The 24996-nt window shown below is 36.6% G+C and overlaps 1 protein-coding gene and 1 long non-coding RNA gene across 20 annotated transcripts in view; one reads left to right on the top strand and one right to left on the bottom strand.

The window, feature by feature from the left end:
- Window positions 1-11221, top strand: part of CPEB3 (cytoplasmic polyadenylation element binding protein 3) — an 81026-nt gene extending 69805 nt beyond the window's left edge. For all 19 annotated transcript variants that reach the window (XM_071748647.1, XM_071748639.1, XM_071748654.1 and 16 more), the window contains 4 exons: window positions 821-939; window positions 2160-2274; window positions 4459-4640; window positions 7488-11221. In XM_071748647.1, coding sequence (XP_071604748.1) covers window positions 821-939; window positions 2160-2274; window positions 4459-4640; window positions 7488-7715 — 644 coding nt within the window. In that variant the 3' untranslated portion in view covers window positions 7716-11221. The remainder of the gene's footprint in view (window positions 1-820; window positions 940-2159; window positions 2275-4458; window positions 4641-7487) is intronic.
- LOC139798266 (uncharacterized) overlaps window positions 1-24996 on the bottom strand; it is a 34411-nt gene that overhangs the window by 5932 nt on the left and 3483 nt on the right. Inside the window, exon 2 of the long non-coding RNA XR_011726776.1 lies at window positions 24651-24812. This is a non-coding gene — a long non-coding RNA (uncharacterized lncRNA). The remainder of the gene's footprint in view (window positions 1-24650; window positions 24813-24996) is intronic.

Here is a 24996-nt window from a genome sequence, read left to right as displayed (position 1 = left end):
TGATAGAAAGTCCTCTTCACTGTGCAGCTATATTCATGTCTAGCAGGCAGTCTTTAGATGTTTTGCTTAGCGTAGTGTGTGCTGTATTAGTTTGACTTCATAGGTAGAAAAAGTGTGGACTGTCCAGGTCAAATCTTCATTGAATTTTAACATTAAGACATAAAGCTTTCTTGCCAGCTTCACTCAGATGCAGACTGAATGCCACACACACTTAGTTTTACTGGCTAATATAAAGTCCTAAATTTCTCAATCATTTGGAGTGATTTTTTTTTTTCAACTGCTTTATTTAAATTTAAGTAATAGCAGGTCTTGCAAGAAAATGCATGCCATTCTTTTTTGCTCATGCTAATCACTTTTAGGTGAGCAGGATTTTTCATAGTAAGTAAGTGAGCACAGGAATCTATTTATTTTTACCTCTCCACTTTTTTAATCTTTTCTTTGAATATTTATTAATTGTATATAGTAACCAGAAACTTGGTGCCTCCACTGTAAGTTGATATTTACTGATACCAGCAGATACCACTGTCAAATAGCTCAGATAGAGTTGTTTGATAAGAGCCTATATTCTCACTGCTCAAAAGCATTAATTAATGCAATAGAGATAATCATATGCAGCAAACACTCCATTCTGAAATTGATACTGTATGAAGGAATGATTTTTTCGGTGAATTTAATGTATCAAATTGCCTTACAGCCTTAAGAGTTATTTGTAATCTGTGTGCCTCATTCACTTCTGTTTTCTTGATTTAAAAAATGTTTCATAAATTAATGTATTGGTTTTTTGTTTATTTTTCTTTTTCATGCCTTTGTCCTTTCCAAGGTTATGCCTTTCTGCTGTTCCAGGAAGAAAGCTCTGTACAAGCTCTGATAGATGCCTGTCTGGAAGAAGATGGGAAACTTTACCTGTGTGTGTCAAGTCCCACAATCAAGGATAAACCAGTAAGTAGCTTATGCCATGATACTTATTCTGGTTGCTAACCTGTTTACTGTTACACCTGTTCAGTTAATAAAGAAATAATTGATTTTTTATTGACTTGACTATTTCCTGTTGCTGTCCTTGCTGAGACGTTGAATTGACTTTCAGTATCAGCATAACATGGTATCAACATTTGTTTCTTCCTGATATATGCCATGTTCAATTAGCTTTTAGATTTAGTGCTTCTGGTATCTCACAGGAATATGCATCCTTTTACAATGTTAGCAGTAAAGCAATCAGATTATAATTTTCCCCCCTGTATTATTTGGAAAAAAAAAAAGCCTCATGCAATCAAAGAAACTTGACAGCCCCAAATTAAAGTCCAGGTAACTTCAAATATTCCCTGTGCTTTATTAGGTTTCTTAATAATTTTTTCTGCATGCAATAGCTAATGAATTTATAATTTATATTAATTTATCTTATATAAGCTGCAGGTTTAAAAGGAGTAATGCAGGCAACTGTAGCAGAATATATGGTATATAGTAACCTGTTTCTGTTGTTCACATCCCTAACATTCTTTAATGCTACTCTCTTTGGTGACTGTATATGGATATATACAGATTTGATGAAAACTACACATAAATATGATTAGATAAAAAGCACAGTGAGTGTGCTTACATGTTTTGTAGGACCAATAAATGGATGAACAGGTTTATCCAGATAACTTCTGTGAAGGGTTTTATTTCTTTGTAATCTATAGATTTCTTATGGTGTTCCTTGCTGCTTAACAGAAGTAAGCACTCACACGTTATAAAAACTCTTTTTGGAGCACAAAAATTAATTTTATCTCCACTCCTATTGTTTTTTTTTAAATTTGTGGGTCACTGTATGTAATTTCAGGGAAGCCAGAAGTCTGAACAGCAACTGTAATTGCAGATACATGTTCTGGAAGTCCTGACACAGATTTATTTTAATGGCGATTATGGGCAGGGAATTAATGAGGTAGCAGTTTGCTATGATGAAATTTAACTCAAGCCTGGCCTCTAGAGGTGATAAATGAATTGTCCACCTTCTTTCAAATACTTGGATAATCTATGTTCTCAATTTGTTTTGGTGCTTATACCATTGATTTACTGCTTTTGCTAAGTTAAAATCATGTTTTAGTTTTAGAAAGATTTGGAAGTTGCATCTTAATTTGAATTGAATTGTCAAGTTCCTCTGCTAAAAGCAATCCTTAAAACAGGTGCAAATTCGACCTTGGAACCTAAGTGACAGTGACTTTGTGATGGATGGGTCTCAGCCTTTGGATCCAAGAAAAACTATCTTTGTTGGAGGAGTTCCACGGCCCCTCCGAGCTGGTGAGTGGAAGGAAAATATAGGGCATGTAGTAGGGTGTTCCAGATTAAGCAGAGAAGAGGAGATATATAGTAAAAGAGCAGAAAATATACCCTTGTCTTTTCCAAAGATCATCGCTCATTTTCTGAGCTTTTCCCTAACTACAAAACACTTTCTTTATCTTTTAAATGAGTTAATAATAGATATTTTCAGTAGAAACAGTTTTCTCTAAGTTTGCATAATGTCTTGGAAGTTGGCTGATTTTACAGAATGCATACTGTCTTAATCCTAACCATGATTTGCTTGCTGAGATGCAGAAATTTCCTCTTTCCTTTGACTGAATGACAGAGTTGTCCCAGTCCTTTTCCAGATCAGTTCCAACTGCAGTTCTATGATTACTGTTTCCCTTTTTCTCAGAAATAACCCATTTTTTCCCACTGATCTACAGACAAGTCCTCTCGGCATTTTCCAGAAAAAATTTCTCACCTTTCTCAGAAGGCTTTTCAGAAGCCTTCTGTTCTGGAGACAACTTATCAGCTCCTGATGTAGCTTTTTCTCAGTCTTTTTCTTCACTTGTATTTGTGGAGCCATAGTCAAGATTCCTTAGCCTTTGGCCAAAGGAAAGATTTATCCCTGCCCAGATCTCATTGCAGCCCTCAAGAGGAGGGGACACTGCCTCCAACTGCAGCTTGACACTTTTCTTTATTCCTAACCCTTATATTTTTTATGAGCCAGTTGCAAGATCATGAAGCCATGGGCAAGTTGAAACATTTGTCCTAGTTAGGTCTTTTTGCAGCCCTCACTTCTGTTTAATAGTCCCTCTTCAACCTCACTTCAAGTCAGCTGCGTGGTTTCTATTTTTCACCCTCTGAACCCTAATCCAGGGTTTAGCTTCCAGGGCTTTAGTAGACAAGGCTCCTCAGTCAGTATCTGGAAGAAAGATTGGGTCATGTTTCTTGGTAGCTCTCACTTTCCTTTGGCAGACACTTTGTAGCCCACTTAAAAATTCAGCTCTTTGCTTCATATTATCTCCTAATCCTAATTCTTTTGGGACATTGTACACAAGGTCCCCCAGCCATTGCTGACAGGAATATTTCTTACAGACCAGGTTTCTTGGCACCTTCCACTTTCCTCACCATCTTAAAATAAGGCATAATTGTAAGACAGTAATTATGTGTAAACAGTAACAGTTAAACATTACCTTGTTTCTAACTATAGCTTTTATAGAACTGTATGCCATTTGGCTGTCATAGATTGCATTTGAAATATGCATTAAATTTGAAAACTAATGCCTTAAAGTTATTAACTCTCCAAAGCAGACAGTTTCCAGTTTTTCTTGTTTGCAGCTTTAAAATATGATATAGAATTTCTTCTTTAGAGGTCTGAAGACTACGTGGTTGCCTTGCCCTGGAATTCTAGATATTCCTTGTTTATTGCGAAGAGTAACTTTTTTTAAGTACTATTGTAAATGTTTTTAAGTGTTCCTGTTGTTTATTCCACACTGTCACTTTCTGAGATTATTAGCCAAATGGTGATGCCAAACCATTAGATAGCAGAAGAATCTGCTTGTCACTCTGTTATGCTGTTTTAGAGCAAGAGCATTACCTGGTTTTATAGAATGAGTCAGACGTTTGTCGTAAATGTAAGTTGCACCCAAAATGTAGGCTTGCTTTAACTGTAGTAACTCTGATGTATCAAATACTTTTATTTCAAATGTAAAAGACTTCCTTTATGTCTTTTCAACCTTAGTGCTTACAGTAAAATACCAGATTCTACATACAGGAATATGTCTAAGTGATCTTGTATATAAAGTAGCATTAACAAGCCTGTCTGGAGGCGGGGAAGATCCAAAGTACCTAATCCCAAATACCACAGTTTTCACTTACAGTATGGTAAATTCCAAACCAGTTGATCTGATACCTACTTTAAAGATGTAACTCTGCATTCACACTTCCATCACACCATGTTTCTTTTTACAGATGCTGGGTTTTGCCTTAATTTTTTACTGTAATTCAGGTAGGGTTGCTGGAATCTGGTAAATCCAAAACTGAGTTTGCTATTTTAGACTTTGTAAGACAAATATGTTTAGGCAAACAGTGCAATTTTATTGCAACAAGCCAGACACAATGCTATTCTTAATAAGATTCTTATATTAATATATAAGATAATGTTCTTCATATATGATCTTTAACATTGACTTCTTGCAGTTGAATTGGCAATGATCATGGACCGTTTATATGGAGGTGTCTGCTATGCTGGTATTGATACAGACCCAGAGCTGAAGTATCCAAAAGGTGCTGGCAGAGTGGCTTTCTCCAACCAGCAAAGCTATATTGCTGCTATCAGTGCTCGCTTTGTCCAGCTCCAACATAATGACATTGATAAACGGGTAAGTGGAACAGAATGGCTGTTACTCAGAAAACTGCACGGAAATGAAAAATATCCTTATAGTAATATTGTGTTGGAGAAAACTGTAACCTCTGTTCTTCAGATGACATTTTAAAATTATTTACACGCTTTTTAAAGCAGCTAAAGCAGAGTGAAAAAATGTTAAACAACCATTTAGCACTAAACCCAGAAAACAGTTGGTTGTAAGCCCACTTGTTCTTGGTTTTGCTTTGAATACTGAAGGACAAACAATGTAGAATTTCCCAGCTTCTTTCTCCTCCTTCAGATGTTGGGTCATTATGCACTAACCACTCTTAGATAGTTGCTACGTGTAGCTTGCAGCATTTCTACTGTTAGGCAATGTTTTCTCTCAACAATGTATGTATGTCTAGGCTTTGAAGTTCCTAAAACACAGGTTTATCAAAAGTATCATAGGCAATGCTGACCTCAAAATTATTGAGAATTATTATACAAAAAACACAAGCCAATACTAGTTGCTTGGTTGACAGGAGGAAAAATGAGTTCAGTCTATGTGAAATCCTGGTTTCTAAAGGGCTTTTCAAGTATAAAGTTCAGGTATTTACAGAAATCTGAGTTGAAGACATTGAAAGAAAACATTAATTGCTAAGATTTATTTTTTTCCTTTAGACCTTTCATCTTCCATCCATGTTTTTGAGAACTCAGCATTTAGAATTATTTGAAAGAACATACAGCATGCACTGCTGCTGTGTATTTTTACAGTAGGGGTGGATTGTTTTCTACTTAGTCTAATGTAAATAGTTTCTTAAGAAGTTAGGTTGGCAGGTGTTGGGTATGTCAGTTATGTGCTGTATATGTATAAAAGCACCTGCTGCAAAGTCCAGGCTATGTTAACTTTCTCATTTAAAACACATCTATTGAACTTCTTGTCAGTTTAGATCAGGTGGTGGAGTTTTAAGTCCCCAGGCTATTTTTCTATGGTGCTACTATACCTCATGATTTTAACTAAGTCAAGGCTGCTCCTAAATATTTCTTGTCCATTGAATTCTCAAAAAAATGACAAAGAAACTAAGAAGATTAATTTGGAGTCTTAATCACAGTGTTTAAACCTTTGAGACTTATATATCAGCCATGCTTAAAAACTTCGGGTTTTTTTCATAAGCTTTAGGATAGAGCCACAAATGGTGTTTTTTTCCATCCATCAGTACTTTTCCCAGTTGGTTGATTGCTAATTTAAGTTTACTGATTTATCTTTATCTGTTTTTAAGAATAGGTTTATCTGTGAGTTTGAAGAAGTCTGAAGTCTCTTAATCAGTGCTTAATTGTTAGCTTTAAAATCTAATAGATTGAAATCCCTTGATCGTACAGCATACATTATGAAAATTATTTCATTAGTAAGCAAGCAAGAAGAGAAGTGGAGAGAGAACCTATTTCAGACCTCCACAATTCATGCTTTGGACATGTGAGTAGGTGGGAATCAAGAGATGTGCTGGACACTGGGCCTCCCCACTTCCAATTTCATTTGAGATGGTCTCTTATTTTACATGATGCTTCTAGTTTTAATGAAAGGGCATCTCAGATGCAACACTACTAGTACAATGTAGTTTTAAAAAATAAGAAATTGGCAGTTATAAGTGTTGTACAGGCAAGAAATATGTCACTGTATCACTACTTCAAATGAGTAACGTGTTGAAATGTGATTAGCATAATCTAAATTAAAATCCAGCATAAAGCTTTTTTCTATATAAGCTTCTTGATTCTCAACTCAATATCACATTTCTTTGATACTGTATATACTTAAGCATAGTTATTGGAGTCAGGTTTGCCTTGCAATACATAAATTTTACCAGACTTAGCTCTTGTGCAGTTACAGCAAATTATTTTAATAAAAATATGTATCTTTCATTTTTTTCTATATCTTTTAATATAATTGACTGTACTTAAACCACACTATAAATAGCATCATAAAGCCAGAAGAATTAAACATTCATAAACTGCTGATTTCTTCAGAACGAATAATCACTCAATTTAAATGCATAAGCTTGATTCTTACAAGCAAACTTACAGCAGAGAAGTTACATGTTGTTGGCAACCTCTGTATTAATAGTATTGCAAATACCTGGTTGTGCATCAAAATACTGCTGTGTTTGACACAAACCAAAAATAATTCTGGTCTTAAGATGTCTGCAGCTGAGTCCAAAATAAAAGTTAGCAGCTCTCCAACCTATTTGTAATTGATGGCAAAGCCATAGTTGGAACAACTGTGAAATCTTACCACATGTCTAGAGCTAAAAATCTCTAGACAGCAATTTTTTCACCAGCATAAGGCAGTATTTAATACATTTAATCTTGATTAATTTGAATCTTCATTTATTAGTCTAGTCCTGCACTCTGCAGTTCACCAAAACAAAACAAAAACAAAGCAAGAAACAAACAAAACTCTAGAAAAAAAAATCTGAAACTCACCATACCTCTGAAGTTTAGAAATTTAAGTTTATTCTTAACCATTTGTTAACTAAATGCTGCTTTCATGCGCCCTCGCCCTGTAAGAACTGTATTCACATTCCTGGAGGTTTCTTAGACAACAGCAAAATTCTCAGAGATGCTGTTTTTACTGTATTTCCATCTTAGTCATTTTACATACCTAACTTTTCCAAGGAATGCTGAGGAGTTATTAAATCACACCCTTGAAATGTTGTGACACGTAAAGCTGTTGGTATGAAAAATCTAACTGCCAACCTCTGCGTTTCTCCAGACACAGCTGAAAATCTTCAATAGAGTCAAAAGAATTAAAAATACTGTTCCTTCTCTTTGTACTTAGCTGAACTATGTAATCTTCTTACACTTATTTATCCTCTTCCTGGTGCAGGTGGAAGTGAAGCCATATGTGCTGGATGATCAGATGTGTGACGAATGCCAGGGCACTCGCTGTGGTGGAAAATTTGCTCCATTCTTTTGTGCCAATGTTACCTGTTTGCAGTATTACTGTGAATACTGCTGGGCAAGCATACACTCTCGTGCTGGGCGAGAGTTCCACAAACCACTGGTAAAGGAGGGAGGTGACCGGCCCCGCCACGTCCCATTCCGCTGGAGCTGAACCCCAGGCCTCACCCAGCAGCAAGTACTGGAGTAGATAAAATTGAGTGAAAAGAGAGTGCTGCCTCAGGGCTTAGTGTTCTGGAAATCTGTGCATTCGTCCTCGACTTTAATGAAGATATGGGTCTTTTTATTATTATTGTTATTATTTACAGTCACATTACTGAACCCAGTGTCCAGTATAATACAAACCGGCAGAGTGTAACTGTACTGATTTTGCACTTTGATTCACACAAACATCTGCTTGGTACCTTAATTTCCTACACAAGACTTGTCACTAGTGACATTATGTAGACTGCCATTCTCATCAGCCTTCACTGGGTTGATGTGTATATGATGAAGATTTTTTTATTATAATTATTATTTTTATTTAAACTGGAGCATGCACTTATTTTCAGAAATTTAGACTTGCCCCTAGCAGATGACTTACCAAAGGTAATATTCACAAGTAGGTGGCAGATGTAGCAAAAACTTAAACAGATACTCAGCAATCATTAGTTTGGGTCATTTAGAGTAATAATAACCCTTAAAGAAAATAAGCCTTTAGTTGCTCTCCATTTCGACTTGTAAGGATGATACCTCATAAGCTGGATCAGACTTTTTTCTTTTGTTTTGCTGAGGGGTTTTTGTTTGTTTGTTTTGTTTTGTTAGGTCCTTTAGTGTTATGTAAATGTATGCTGCAATAGCTTTTGCTGCTATTAAAATGGTATTACTAATACCATAATACTCTATTCAGGCGAGGGTATCAATTAAAAAAATGAATATGTGATTAAAATAGTGATGGCTGCTGAAAGGAGATCAGTATAGCATACAGAAAAGCTTCCAAGGAAGGTCAATATTTTTTGACTGCATGTTTACTTAATCAGGTTGCTGCATGCAATAAATTTTATATATGTCTAATATAAAACTTGCCCACGATGCACAAATTATGAATCTATGTAGGCTAAAAAACACTCAGTAACAAAGAAATTGATTACTGACTGGAGGAAGGCATGCCTCAGTACATGTAATGCTTCTGAAATTAGGATCAGCCCATTACAGAATGACCTATATTACAACAAATATAAAAAACTAGCTGTAGAATATTCTTAAAACAAATTTGTGGATAGTAGATGAAGTACTTTGCGGTGCTCTGTTATATATCGTGCAATTTATTTTATATAGTAAAGTGATTATGTCTAGTACTGTGATCAAACTTAACTGTTAAAGCCTCTGTATCCAACATTAACATATTTTTGACAGTTCATAACAGGTACATAAACAGAAATGAGCTCTTAGTAACAATCTCTCTCCTAATGCTTGCATCATTTACGTAGCTGCAGACCTTGCCCAGAAAACCAAAGAGCTCATGCTAGAGTACATACACTACCAATTAGATAGTCTGTCAAGCTAACAAAGTAGGCACATTTAAGAAAGTTAGGAAAAAAAGTGGTGCTAAAGAAATGTCTGCATATAACAGTAACATCAGATGTCTGCTCTGTGGGTGTGGCGTTATCTCTCTAATCCCTGGATGTATCCTGTGAAGCTTGAATACAATTAAGATCTGCTAACACAGTGGACATTTTTTTAGCATGAACTACGGGGCTGCAGATAGAATATCAATATAAACACACTTGGTATACTAATGATTGTGAGAATGTGTACACTATTTTTTCTTTTTCCTCCTTTGTTTTTGCAGTTCTGGGGACAATCTGACTGGATATGACACCGCATAGTAGATTTAAATGTTCTGGGTTTTCTTTGTTGTGATGTCCTTATTTGTGTCTAATTTAGTAAGTTGCTTTTCCCAATGTTTAGTTGCAAGTATTGGCTTTGAAAGGATTTTTTCTGTTTTTGGAAAAAAAAAAAGAAAAAAAAAAAGAAAAAATAAGAAAAAATAGTTTTTTACTGGTTTAAAATGCTTATTATAATTATCACTTTTGAAGTTACTTCTGGGTGGTTTTGTGATATTGCTTTTCCCAGCCCAGGTGTCTTTTCTGTTTTTTTTCATCTGTACAAGACATTTTGTTATGCACTACTTTTTGTATCTAGACAGTTTTCAACAGTCGGCTGATGATTTTTTTTAAAGAAAAAGGCATGCTTTCTGACTGACATGATCTTTTGCAATACCTCAATTTTGAAATATAGGAAAGAAAATGATATTTTCTAAGTAAGTTTATTCAGAAAAATATATATTAATTTAATTCTGCAAGAAAAATGATTTAACAGATGGGTAACTTTATTTTTTTCATGCTTATTTGAGTTTTTTTGAAAATGAAGAAGTTAGAGCTTTATAACTGTAATATTAAAGATCATAGCTAACCTACAGAAATCTACCTAATTATGTGAAAGAAGTAAACCTTTTTGAAGAAATACCCCTCTTTCATGTCAAAAAAATACCCCGAAAGAGAGAGAGAGAGAGAGAGGCTGAAAAATGAACAATATAGCATAATGTTGGATTAAATCTAAACTAAAATCATCATAAAGAACAGGTGTAAACACAAATTCCATTTGGTGCTGAAAGTTGTGAATAGAAGGTGAAAAACTATTTTCCCTTAATTTGTATATTTATAATCAAGTGTGATTACGCACGACTGACCAGAATTGTGAGAGTTCTTCTGTTTGTATTTTTTTTTAAAGAGAACTTTTTTTAGTTTATTAAATTATAACATGCTCCCTTTTGTTTTGTAAATGAATGTGCCCCTGAGTTGTTAATATGTTATATTAAAAGAGGGTCCTTCAAAAAAAGTTATTTTTTAAAATATGGAGTTCTGAACTGCAACTTGACTAAGAAGCCCCTGGGTACAACAGGTCCTATTGTGGCCTTTTCTGATGTGAGACTTGAACTAGTCGATTTTTTTGAAGGCTAACCTAACCTCGACTATTTGTTGTTATGTGCAATACTGTTTGTACTGTTTGTATAAAAAAAAAAGAAAAATGAAAAGAAAAAAGGCATAAATCTTTATTGCAGATTTATTTTCATTGCAGACTTTAGACATTGTGATTCACTAAAATCATTTTTCTACTGTCAAATATGTACCTTTTCTTCATGCTGGTATTTTTTCAATAGTAATGTAGCCTTTGTACTGAGACAAATTTTCATTGTTATTTTTAGAAAGATTTTTTGCTAAGAAAAAAATTAAACATATTTACATATTTTTCATTTTTATTTCTTATTTTCTTTAAGGAGTGCTTTCTCAACCATTAATATAGTTGTTTCTGGGAGAGACTTTCATATCTGGTCAATGTCATTAATATTATTTTGTATTTTTACTTGGAATAAATTAATTTTATGATGCTAATTCTTTAAAAGTTTATTTTTTTCATTTTCAGTTATTTTTGAAGCTAAAAATCTTTGTAATATTGTTACTAAAGTGTCTAGTTTTTTGAAATGCAAAGCTTTATGTATTAACTTGCTGATGTGGTTTACAATAGTGTGGCAATGATGAAAATGGTTGATATGTAAAGTGATTGGAAAATTGTAACAAAGAATTGGGCAATAAAATGACGGAATGAAGCAGAAAAAAATGTGATATTTTGAAAAGCCTTTTCCTTTATCAAAATGATTTAGGGAGATAATAGGGATGTCACAGTACCAGTTCACTGTCTAGATTTATACACCACCAGTGCTGATGAAAATACTATTGCCGTTATAAGGAACTAAATCTATTGAAACAATGGGTTTTTGACCCTGCCCATTCAGCATATTGCTCCATTACTTTTCTCATAATGAACTCAAACTTTCTTTTAGATTGAACTTCCTAAAATATATATTCTTCATTGTATTTTGCCACCGTGTTATTTATTTAATTAAATTAACCCTTTCCTGCACAACTTCCTTCCTGCACACGTTTATCAGTGGCAGCATGGAGTAGATTGTAGATACCCACACAATTTTCTAAAGAGGTTACCACACGGTGTTGGTAGCTGCCGAGTTAATGTGAAATATTGTATGTCCATTTCCTGGTAGCAATGCAGTAACTCATATTGCCACCACGTCTGAACATCTGTTCAGCTTTTGTCGTTCTCTGTTCTTCTCTGCCTCTCTTGTGTCTTTATCCTTTTTTTCTTTTGTATTGGCAGTATCAAGTGCCAGTCTGAAAACACCTTTCACTTCACCTCCATTTACATCACCTTTGTTTCCCTATGCAGCCAGAAGAAACCCCTTCCTGAAGCCAGTAACTCTGTTCTGGCACCTAGAACAATCCAGACTAAAACTGGTGTTGCGTAAACAGGGCATACAATGACTTTCTCTAGACAGAACAATTACTTCAACAAGTTATTGATGACCTTTTAGACCAATGTATGCTAGAGTGTTAGAGTGGCTCATCTCTAACTTGGGGAAAGAAACGTGTCCAGAGTTGGTCTACTGTGTATCCTCTGTGTGTTCAGTTCTGTAAGTAATGTATAGACTAGATCAAATAGTGAAGTAAAATTTAGACTCAAATTAGGTACTACTGGTTGGAATGTATGCAAATTGCAAACGAGATTAAAGAATGAAGATGGAATAAAAAAATTCCTGCTAAGTGGTACAAAGTTTATGCTTATACTTCCGCCTACATGCTTGTATTTTATAGCCTGCTAGCAAGGCATGGACTAAAACAAATTGTATTGCAAATACGCAGTTAGCAAATAACTTTGCTGATTTCACTATCTGTTAGAATAGTAAAAAAGAAAAAAAAAGAAAAAAAGGAAAAAAAAAAGAAAAAAAGAAAAAAAAAAAAGGCGCTTAACTGGGAAAAGCTCCCATGTTAATATTTCAGTATTGTGACATCTCTACTTGCAAGGTATGAGTGAAAGACTAGTCACAAATTTGTAGAAATGTCTCTTTTGTTTAATCTGGCTTGTATGTAGTTGCTTTTATGCTAATTTGTATGATGTCAGCTAAAACCCTTTTTCTTTTTTTTTAAAACCAAACTTCTCAATCTCTGCTGCTATAGTGTTCTATCATACCACAGAGTATTTTATATCCATGTTAGTGACTACTCTATACCCCAAATGGGTAGCTGGTCAGAAATTACAATGGTCACACAATTCTGACACACTCAAATTTACCTGAGAAAAAGTTTAGCACTTAGTAGAAAACCGGGGTCCTAACAAGAGGTAATTTTGGCTCCTTTTTTTTTTTTTTTTCCTGGATGTAGTTCTGTTGGGGTATAAAGTATTAGATATTTGTAATTTTACTGTCAAAATAATGGACATCATAACTTTTAGAGCATTCACAGCTAAGATCTCTGTACTTGTTTTTCAACTAATTTTAAATGTACTGTATCTTTTATTACATGTTCTCTTAGATTGTTTTTGCTAGTAATTCTAACAAGGCTTCTTCCTTTTTGGCTTGGACTAATGCTTGTATGGAACTGCAGTACTGTGACTAAACATGGAGCTCAATGCTGCTATCGCTTACAACTGCTTAAACTTTGTAGTTTGGACTTTATTTTTTTCTGTAATAACTTATTAAATATAGTTGTATGAAGTACTGATATTTGTCATCCTTTGCACATGCTAAGGAAGTTCTGGGATATGCATTGTGGGAATGTCAACTAGCCACAACCCTCTCCTCCACCTTTTCTTGGATAAAATTAAGCAAATACATGCCTTACATGCACACAAACTATCTTTTCTATCCATTCTATAATACAAGTATATGCTCCACTCGAGTTTTCTCTCTGCCATGGAAAAGTCAGCCTTGATAAGGTGTTTATTATGCTAAGCCAAAGGTAAACACAAAATTATATACCATGGCAATATTTCTGAGAATGTAGTTTTCCCCACTGAATGCAGTATCAAGTACCTTGATAAAAGGGACTGTTGAATTACTTTCTCTGAATTTAACAAAAATTGGTGGCTAACTTCTGTTGCACTTTCTAGTAGCAGTTTAACAATATCTGCAGTTTAAAAAGAAAAAAAGCACTGCACTCTTTTCTGGTGGTTTTTGTTTTAGGAACAGCAGGTAATTAAACCTCAGCAACGCAGCTCTTTGGAATTCCACAGAATGATTCCTTGAAAAAAAAAAAAAGTTAATTCTGCTATGTCAGAGCAAGTGAAGACCAAAGGCTTACTTAATGTACGTGTTCAACTTAAACAGAAACTACTTAGGATTACAAGAGAGACAGGAATTCTAGTATTTAAAAAAAAAAATAAATTATGAACACTCATAGGCTTCTGGTTTCTTCAGAGTTAAATTTGAGAAAGGAGTTCTTATAAAAACCTTCCAACACCTGTTATAGTGTGTTAAACTGCTTATTGTAGCTGCTCTCCATACAAAGTTCTGTGTCCATCTAGACAAAAACTGGCTTGGGTTTACTCCTGTCCTCTATTACAGAGAACAACTATGAGAAGAAGTGCAGTCTCTCTAGAACTTCTAATCCCAAATCATTCCATTACTGGATTAATGATACAGTAAACCATACCACTTGAAAGATACAGATACAAGTGTCCTTGTCCAACTGACAGCAGCATTTAACTTTGCCATTGCTTGCATTTAAAAATTGGTTGCACTAATATAATTTAAACCAATGCACTAAGTACAAAAGGCTGCATGGCCCCCTTTGCTTCTGATTTGCATGTGTTATTTTTACTAGGCTTAAACTGAACTAAAATAGCTACCTATATGACTATCAAAGCCTGTGTATTAACCTATTCAGACACACTTTAAGCTAAACATTTTCATCCTCAAGGCACCAAAGCAACATTTCACTCCCTCACAGAGATCCACAGAAAAGCAAAAAACTTTCTTCTTAAATGCTATAACCTGTTTTCCTCATGTTTAGCAGAAGCTAAACAGCATGAGCACATGGGAGAACTGCAACATTCTTGCTGCTCAGGATCAACCAGAAACCCGGTTTTAAAACAAGCAAGATATTTAACCTGTTTTCATAAAAATGTTACTACCTACTTGCAAAACCTTTACACCACACAATTCTACTTTGAATATGAGGCAAAGCTGCATTCACCAGATGTACACACAAACTACGCCTGCTCAAATGAGGATTTTCCCCACAGGCAAGCAAGTTTTTGCAGAGTTTATCTAGGGGTGACAAACTGTACTTAGAAGAAAACATGATAAAAGTTCAGAAATCTCCCCCTTTTCTTGTTCTAGAAGGAGAAATAAAATGTCAGCAAGTATAAAGTCATACAGTAGGCCATTGGCAATAATTTGGACCGAACTCATAACATTAATTCATAGCACAGTAGGCTCCCAGTGTGGCAATCCCCAAAATTACTTCACTAGGATGATAGACACTTGGGGCTAAATCAGTAAAATCAGGTATCATTTACTACTTCTGAGTAACATTTATTTGCTACCAACTTCCTAAAATCCCCTTTGAGCTGCTGCCTAACATTGTTTGGGCCTATGTTTTTATAAACAGGAATATATAAAACTGCTTGTATCTTAATATTTTTTAACTGCTCAGTGATCTACTTAGATTCTCAAGGTTATTTCCCTGTTGATTTTTTTTTTTTTTTTTTACCTGCAGGCCCAAACACAGAAAGACCTTACAAACATATTTATCAGTCAAAGTTTCACATAAAGAACATAAAGATGTGTTTCTCCTTCTCTATCCAATAGCCCAGCTGGTCAAAACACTTGGGATTTTAATTTTTTTTTTTTTTTCCAAATTTCCTGCACCATAGAACAAGGAATAAATGTTTATCGTCATGGTTATAGCAGCTTTTCTAACTCTTGTGACACATATTTTGGTCTCTATCAAGTGAAGAAAAATATTCATAACAGTATATGCATTACCTAAATTAAAAATTAATCAAAGATGGTTGTTCATAAAATTACATGTAACAAGACACTGCTCTCTGATACACCCTCTTGATTTTTTTGCCAGCTTAAACATGTACTACAGACCCAGTGAAATAAAAGTTTGAAAGAGATATAGAGCCCACACAATCAATCTGCAAAATAAGTCTGCAAGATACTGCCAAAAATCACGGCAAAGATGCAACTCATGATCTCATCTTTCCTCCAAGATTTTTGCCCTTCAAAGTTACAAAAAATTGCTTCTAATCTCATTGTCAGAATACAGAGCAGGGTCTAAGTCAAATAAAAGACACAGGAAATTCTAAGAGATGGGTAAAATATTGTTCATAACGTAGCTAATCCCTCTCACTGTATTGTGCATATTGTTGCAATCAAAACCCACATAACAGCATACACACACACCAGAAATGTTCTGCTATGCATTCTGTCTCTACTTTTCTTGCTTCTAACCAGACTTGCACGCTTTGGGCTTTGCTCCAGTTTCAAAAATATTCACGAGTTTATTAATGGATTAAAAGCCATGGTAACATTTCTCTGTTTCCACAAGGTTTAACCTGTCACAGGGCACTGACTGTAATGTCACTAAGATGACATTGCACAATGGGGAGGATTCTGACAACACCAGTTATTTGTAAAGTGTAAAAATTAGTGTGGTTATAACTTACTCTAGAAGGCAATTATATTCTCACTTAAAAGACAGTGTTAACATAACACATATTGTAGGTTATTTGTTGGGCTTATTTTTTTTCCCTGATCACTGCCTGTTGTATAATTTTTCACAGCTCAGAACAGTTTTAAAACTGAATATGCACATTTTAATCCCTTCAGCTGCTGCTTGCAATGACAAAAGTCTCAACCATTAAGCAAAATGGTTAAAAGCATATTCCCCACTTTAGAACTTGCTGCATAGGTTGCAAGAACACAACCAACATAGTTCCTCTATATAACAAGCTCCTTGTATGCTAAACACATCAATGAGAAATCACTTGCTAATCAAAATGATATGCAATATCAAAGGCCAAAAGGATGCATAAAAGATGAGAGATGGAATATTGTTCTCACTAATTCAAATTCAAAGTTCTGTCTTACACACTTCAGTGGGATACCACTTTACCAGAAAATGTTTCAGGTTTGACTCAGTCCTCATTCACCCCAACTCTAGACAAAGCATTAATGTTACTCTGGTTACTTTCTTATGTTACAGACTATCTATGTTCTAGTTTCGGAAATGCCAAATCGTTACTTTCTATCCACCAATGAACTCACTCAATCCAATGTAATGACCTGCAAGTGCACCTGCAAAGGTGAGATGAGGTGAGCTGGAATAGTGAAAGGTTTAGCTGCTGGAGGGAAGGGCAACCAAGTCAGTGAAAGGTCTGAAGAACAAACCCAAAGAGTAAGGAGAGGCTGAGGGAACTGGGAATGTTTAGTTTGGAGAAGAGAAGGCTGACAAGAGGACTTACCACTTTCTACAACAACCTGAAAAGAGGTGGTAGTGAGGTAGGTGCTGGCCTCCTCTCTCAAGTAAATAATATTAGGACTAGATGGAATGGCCTGAAGTTGCACCAGGGTAGGTTTGAACTAGAGATGAGGAAGAATTTCTTTACTGAGAGAGTAGTTATACATGAGAATGGGCTGCCGAGGGAAGTGGTGGAATCACCATCTCTGGAAGCATTTAAAAACTGTGTAGATGAAGCACTTCAGGACATGTTCAAATGGCTGACACAAATATTGATAAATATCTACCTATTTTATTCAGGGGCAGGTGGGAGATGGTGGGTGTGGGTGTGGGTGACCTTGGCCCTTTCTTCCTCTTCTCAGTCGAGAATGTTTTATATGTTGAAATGTGCTTACATTGCTCCATTCAAAGATGCTAAATATTGCTGCTTGACCACAGCAGAAATACTATACTCCAACAAGCACTAAAAAGAAGACCTGCCACATGTGAAAATCACAGTAAAGTGCTGAAGAGCCTCCATCCTGTCAGGTAAAATATGAGACCAATGCAAACCGCACAAACATAACCTTAAAAAGGATAATAAGCAAATTCAGAGCTAGAATGTTCTAGAATGTCTAGAGTGATCTCAAATGATGAGTTTAGAATCTGAGAATTACCATTACTTTATGGCCATGTAATGAAAGCACTACCCCCATAGCACATAGGATACAAATATGAAAAACTGAACTGGTCTCTCCTTCTGATTAAAACAAAGTAAAATCTCACAGTTATGATTCTGGGACATATTTTCACAGTGATCAGTCAGCAATTTGGTAATGTTCTGTTCCTCAAAAATCCCTAAGGTATCAGGAAATTTCAGTACTTCAATTCCTTCAGTAATAGTACATGAATCACTGCCCTAAAAAAAAGACTATCTAGACAGAAGACAAAAACCCCCAAAACCCTAGTCATGAGGAGTTATTATTTACTAAGTCTTCAAATTTTTACACCACTATATAACTCAGCAAGTCTTGTATCTAACAAAATGCTGTGTAATGGCTGTTGATAGCTAACCCTCAGTGAAGCTGGGTGTTTTATGAGAAAAAAAAGAAAAGCTAAGATATGTGGATTCATCTGGATTTTTCAGATTATTCACACAGAATATATATTTCTTAAAAAACCAAAAAAGAATAAACAAACTTAAATTCCCATCCATCCTACGAGTCTGGACTCCACTGTACAAAGTGCGAGTGAATAAACTAAAAGGAAAAGCAGCAAAGCATGAAGGAGGATGAATCTCTCCTTCAGTTTAGCCTTTTGTTAACACTGAGACATAACAAAAAATGACCATTCATAGAAAACAGCTCAGTTTGCCTTCCACAGAGAAACTGCAGCCACAATCTGAAGATGCCTTGCTGCTCCTCTAAAGTGGGGCAACAACTTCTGTTTGCAAAAGGATTTTAAAGAACACCATTTCTGTCTTGTTCATGATTTATTTCTTCTGAATGACATATGAAGCTGACAATCACCTTTCCACTAAGGAGTAACACTAGGAATAGAAAAACATTACATGAGATTCTCCTTTTGCATTTTTAAATACTATTCAAACTCATGCTCTCATAACCTAACTTGAGTAGAATTTAGAGCTATATTTTCAGCTTTTCCACTCTGGAAACTGCATTCACTTGCAGAAATTATGTTCTTTAGTAATTAAATCGTATATTATAAGCTGCAGTATTCCCTCTGTGCAAAACAGTTTCAGCTAAGCCTGCCTGCTTTTGATCCCGATTTTCTAATTATTATGGATCAACCTCTTCACTTGTGTTTCTGTCAAGTGTGAAGAGTTCATGGGGATTGGTTGCGTCAGTTCTTTTCACAGGGGAATTAAGCTGCATTCAAAATGCTGCAGGAGCTAATGCAGAGTCAGCAAGCAGCAGTGCCTTTTTATCAGACAGTCGTCTTAAATCATGCTCTGAAGGAGGGATGTAACATAAATAGCATTAGCCAGAAGTGAACACTTCATATCAAATACTCAGACTGAATCTTTGCCCAGTTCCTGTGCCATTTCCAAATACCTTGTCAGATTAGAAATTTGGCAGGCTGTGGGAGTGGGAGGGGCAAGAGGAGGGGGTACTGTCCTCCAGTTTGTGATTCTTGTAGTAAAAAGGGCCATAAGAACAACCCACTAGCCCCAAGGAAGGGAGTCACTGTGGTGCAGAGTCACACAGCTGCAATATGCAAGTTCTGAAAAGGTTGTCCTCTCAGCTTCCTAAAGCTCAGGCTGTACAGCTGGGCTGGTGACCATGTGACTGTAAGTCTGCCCAGCTCCTGCTAAAAAGAGCTCTCCCTTGCTATCTCCAGCACACATACTGTTCCCACAGACTAAGCCTGTCATCACCAGCTGTACCACCTGCTTGGACTTTTGGGGACCTTCTGCAACTCCTCTTATTACCAAGCCATTTACCTGTTATAACCTCATCCTGGTAGTGGGACAAGGCAATCAATATAGACACTACTTCTCTCTGGTTCTGAAGAACACAATAGCCCTTCTGAGGTGCCAGAAGGTGACTGGTATCAGGTCTCTCTCAGTTTCACCTCTCCCTCTGACCCCAGTCCCAGCCATGCTCTAGACCCTTACACACACTTCTCAGATAATCCTCTCTCCTTAGTATAACCAGAAGCCTTACTGCAGGATTGCACAGCTCAGGAAAGGAGACAGCACTACCAGGCTGTGAGGGATCATATCATGCAACCCACATACATACATGCTTCTGTTTATTCTACTTAAGCTGTGAAAGCCTCTCATAAATTGCACCCTGCTTCTTGCTGGTTTGTATGGCAATATTTGGGCCACACCTTGGAACAGCTGTGGATTGTCTGGCAAACGAGACACTAGCGACATCTGACAGAACTCCCCAGATACTTATGACTTTTCCCACTGCCTGGATGAAGAGCTGAAGATGTGAAAGTCAGCTTGGAGGTAGTGGGGAGAGTGGTGTCCAAGGCTACAAGGTGCTTTTCTAGCCAGAAGCTCCTGTCTGTAGTTACAGACAACTGAAAGGCCCAGGCAGTACTCCAGGAAATTAGGAGCTGCCTGTACTCATCGGCCAATGACTTTAGTAATTACACACCCATCCCAGAGAGTTGCTAATCATAAAAACTTAAGCAGGAGGCAAAAGAAATGTTATTTTGGCAACTGTGAGAAAACTTGCCCCAGAGGAGAATATGTTGGAATATGCCAGAAGGAGGTAAGAAAGGATTTGGCATGTATGTATAGCAGTGGCACGTATGGTTCATGCTTTGGAAAACCTATCCCCAAACATGACTCTTGCTACATAGGGCTTGTGTTCCAACCCCTCAGTGGTGTGGGCAATGACAGTTTTGGAAAGAGTAGAGTCAAATACAAAAATGACATAGTAAGAAAATTTACCCGCCACACTGGACTGGTAAGCAGCCAAAATGTAGCAAGTCCATTGTTGCTTTTGCCATTCTTCCATTTTGACCTGGACCAGGCTGCACAATGTGCTCTTTAAAAGAAAGATGTGGTTAAAATGGAAGGGCAAAGGCAGCACCCTTTCCCTATTGATTCTTCCACAGACAGGGTTGAAGTGGTAAATGGTCTGAAGAAATTTCCTCCTACAAGTGAGTACAAAAAAAAAAAAAAAAGATCCATCACTGCTCAGGGGAAAGGAGAAACTCCTTCATTCACCTACGTTAGGGTGCAGTAAAGTGAAGGATACATTTAAAAAAAAATCAGGACAGGGAATAGCACCACAGATTTAAATTCACTTTTCTTACCTAAAAATGTCCTAAACAGTCCTTCTCTCTGAAGATTTAAGCTGCTATATCTTCTTATTTACAGCTCTAAACAATATTTATCTCACGTACAGCATGGAGCTGATGTGGCTTCATGTTCTAGTTCAACTTGTTCGAGAAGTTTTTGTATTTCTTTCCAAATGCTGGTACAAAACCAATCCCATCACTAACATGTCTTTCAGTTCTTATTCTGTATTGCCCTATTTAGGCTCTGTAAACTTCTGAATTTTGTGGAATAAGTGCCCGTTTATAAAAGTTTGTGTAAAATTTTTGCCAATTAGTTAGGTTGCACTGTCATGCATACAGATTGCTTAGCCTCTCTGGTTAACCAGAGGGTGTTTATTCCATCAGGTTAGCTGCCAGTCAGCAATGCATTTAAACCCAAGCCTGACTGTCTGGAATTACTTCTGTGCTTAAAATTACAAACAGACTGAAGTAATTGCCAGACTGGGGCCAATGGCTATATCTAACATGCTGAGGTACAATATTCCCTACTCCAGTGTATACCAATGTTTCTGCTTTGAACCTGCACAAAGGTCTGTGCCATTAATACATAACTGAAGCCCTTGACTGGAAGGCTGTGAAGGACCTGGTGCTAAGCATTAAACTAGACAGCCTGGAGATACACCATATAGGTGTATTTGCAGCACATCAAAGCCAGATGAAATCTGTAAGAAAAATGAGCTGGCTAGCAATCCTTTCAGATTTTCTGGACAACTGTGTCCATGTTTTCAATATATACTCTGATGACATCCAGGACAAGCAGATTCCAAATCTAACTCCTAAACAAGGACATGAACCTCAGACTGAAGGGAATCCCTCTTGCTTGGTATATGTTGAGCCTTTCCTCTGCATTTGCTGCTGGCTGATGTGACACCCCAACAAAGCTAAGAATATCATATGCATCACTAGAAGTGCCTGCCACATAATTCAGGGACTGAGCCCTTCATTTCCATTTGTGGCCCTTGGAAGAGAAAGTAATTAATACAGCAGTTCATTTTAGAGAAAAATCTAATACCTGCCCCTTTTAAAATCAGGTGGGTAAGTTAAAATTCAGGGTTGGCAGATCAAGCAGACAGACTGCAGGCAGAGAGACTGCACACAGAGAGTCAGGATATACTCTAGCATTATGCAGTTTATGAAAAGTGAACATGAATTCCTCCTTATGTCAGTAGACGAGAAAAAAGTGAAACACAGGGACCATGCCTGAGGTCACAGCTGCAAATGCTTTTGAAGGTGAAATTGTTGGTGTGGAAAACCTTTAGTACTGCCTTAATCATGTTTCACAGTAGGGTTAAACTGAAAAAATAAAAAGGATGTAATTAAAAATTAAAGTCCAAAACTGAAAACACCTACTCAGCTGCTGCACAACCTTGAAGCTGTCTCAACTCTCTCGCTGACTAAATTTGCCTTGAGCCACCTCTGCACAGACCCAGAATTGCCCATCCTCGCAAGGCAGTCAGTGTATTGTACCTGCCTGAACAGTACCAAAATCCAAAGAGAAATGCACCTGTAGATCTCCATTGTACTTTTATTTCATACCACCAAGCCAGAATTTGCACCATCCATCTTTTCTCATAATTTGTCAGAAGTTTCAATTATGTTCATGCATTTAGGAAGAAAGAAAAAAAAAAAAAAAAAAAAGATGACTGCAAGGACACAGGTGTGAATTCCAAGTGACACTCCCACAAAGAATGGCAACATCTCAGATGTGCTGCTGTCCACATCACTTCCTGTTAGCTAGCTCTAGTGAATTTGGATTGCCAAGTAAAACAGCATCTAACTGTCTCTTGACACTGTTCAGGTTCATGATTCTCCAACACACACCACAATCTTCATGTTGCATCAGTGGTTAAAACCATTATCTACATTAATAGCACCTTGTACACCAGAAATGTGATAAATCAAACTGTATATACTCTACCAGCACTTAAATATGCCTTTCTATGATGACATCAGTCACTCTGTTAATTAAAACAATTCTGGTGGGACTTTTTTTAGCTTTAAAAAAAAAGATAAAAGCCAGAGTAATTTCAGTAGTGACTATCTTTGCAGGTGCTCTGCATCACAGTTTGCACTAAAGCAGTGAGAAGGAATTTCTGACTGCACTTTTCCACACTGCTGAGATCAGAGCATGTTCATTAGCTGTGTATTCTGCTGGTGATCGTGGTTAAGAGGATTCCATTCCCTGGATACTTAGCCACATGTCTCTACCAGAGTTCCACCCACCTTGATTTTTCATCTAATTTCTAAAGAATGCAGACTGACTCTAGTGTGTTAAAAAAATTCAAACCCCAAAAGATTATAAAAATAGATCAACTTGCAGAACTGAGATGACAAGAACTTCTGAAGAGGAAAAGGTTATAACATGTAGTCAGACCAGCCATCATTTAAACAACTTGTTCTTCTCACTGCACTCTGAGATCAGCTACTTTTGGGGGGAACAACAGTCCTTTTGTGGCAGGGTTTGTACACTGCCTTGCTCTTTAACCTGACTGGGACTCTCAGGTGCTATTGTGATAATAAAAAACAAAAGGCAAAAAAGGAAAAAATTGAAGATTTACATTGTGCTTCAACATTAAACCTATTTTAATTTGTTGGTTTCTTTTACAGCCTAAATATTACTATATTTTCAAGTTCCTCTCCGTCAAGGCTTAAATTTTATATATAGTCATGAGCATCTGCTTAAGGCAGGGAGTTCTTCGATTTTTACTAAACCTCTCCTAGGCTGTGGGTGCTATTGAGGCATACAGGTATCAGTAAAGCTAATCTGATTGTCAACCAAATTCAATCAAACCACTCACAATCCACCTCCTTCTGTGCAAATCTACCACCACAACTGTGCAAATATTTTGAACATTTATAATGTTTGCAAGGATTCCTAGTCTCCTGTGTTCCAAGACAGTATTAATAAGCAGATAAGGAAAAGCAGTACAAATTCAGGACAGGCTATGACTTCCTGTTCAAAGTCAGTGTTGCTAATTGTCTATGTTTCATCAGGATCTACAGGGCTCAAGTAAAGCAGAGCCTTATTGAGCCTGGCATTACACAAGGCAGAGAGACAGATTCTGTCCTGAGATGCTTTCAGTCAACATAGGCAAAACAAAGAGCATATAGAAGGAACAGAAGGACCAAGAATTAGTGACTTGCCTGAGATCATACAGCAAGTCAGGAATGCACTTGTCTCACCTATAGCAATCAGTAAATTCATCCCTTTTTGCAAAAGAAAAAAAAAACCCAAAAACTAATCAGTGTGATGAACTATTTCTGCATCTGCCTCCACTGCAGAAAGCATTAATGTTGCCTATGATTTTTGACACTTGACAGCTACAAGAATTAAAAAAGCTTTAATTGCTGCTTCTTTCCCACTGTGTACAGAACTGAGGTTGAAAGTCTGATCTCTCTTTGGAGAGAGATCTCTGGGTTGTGTAAAGAAGTTGGGTTTTTTTTCACTTTTAACAAGCTTCCTATCCCCCACACTAGATTTTATTAGATCAGTCCTTCAAAGGCATGGCTATGATATCCAACAAAGAGTATGGTAGCATTCAAACAAACCTTGTACTCAGAAGAGCACAGTAGAAGAGGCTTCTTCTCAGAAATATCCCATTACATACACAGTCACTTTCAACTGAGACTGAATTAGTCAAAACCTATTCAATGTACTTATGTTAACACTACAAAGCCCTTTGGATTGCAAATCAGATTGCCAGAAGCAGCAAGAAAAGACTCACTCTGACATTATGAACAATTCAGGCATGCAAGCTCACAACACTTACGACTCAATCTGGCCTGATTTCTGGTAGGCAGATTAAAATGCATTGTATGTACCAAATAAAGCATAAATAATGGAATCGCTTTTGTCTGCCTCTTGCACTGCACTGCTGCTGAAGGAGACAATCCCCCCTGCTGGTGATACTCAGATCTGTTACCTTCAGCTTCCTGCCCTTAAGAGGCTTTATGTTGGGTTCAGCGATGCAGAAGACTATTCAAGCAGCTCTCAGCTTCTGTTTATCTTGCCATGTCCTTAGGTCAATATAGTGAGGTCACTGATGGATTGTTCCTGTTCTTCAAGTTGTTCTGATCCAACCACTCTTTAAGAAATTATAACAAAACATTCTCATTTAATTCATTAATTACATTCTAAAGGATACAACTCCAATCCCTGTACAACTTTTTTGTTTTCCTTTATTCTTAGAAGAAGCTCTCACAATGCTGATTCCCTCACTGCAGGCCAAATGAGCATGTTGCCATTTCTTTGGCCCACTGGGCAGGACA

Source organism: Heliangelus exortis, chromosome 7 (assembly GCF_036169615.1).
Source record: "Heliangelus exortis chromosome 7, bHelExo1.hap1, whole genome shotgun sequence".
NCBI lineage: Eukaryota > Metazoa > Chordata > Aves > Apodiformes > Trochilidae > Heliangelus > Heliangelus exortis.
The sequence above is the reverse complement of the archived record's forward strand: the minus strand, read 5'-3'. Positions and strand labels throughout refer to the sequence as shown.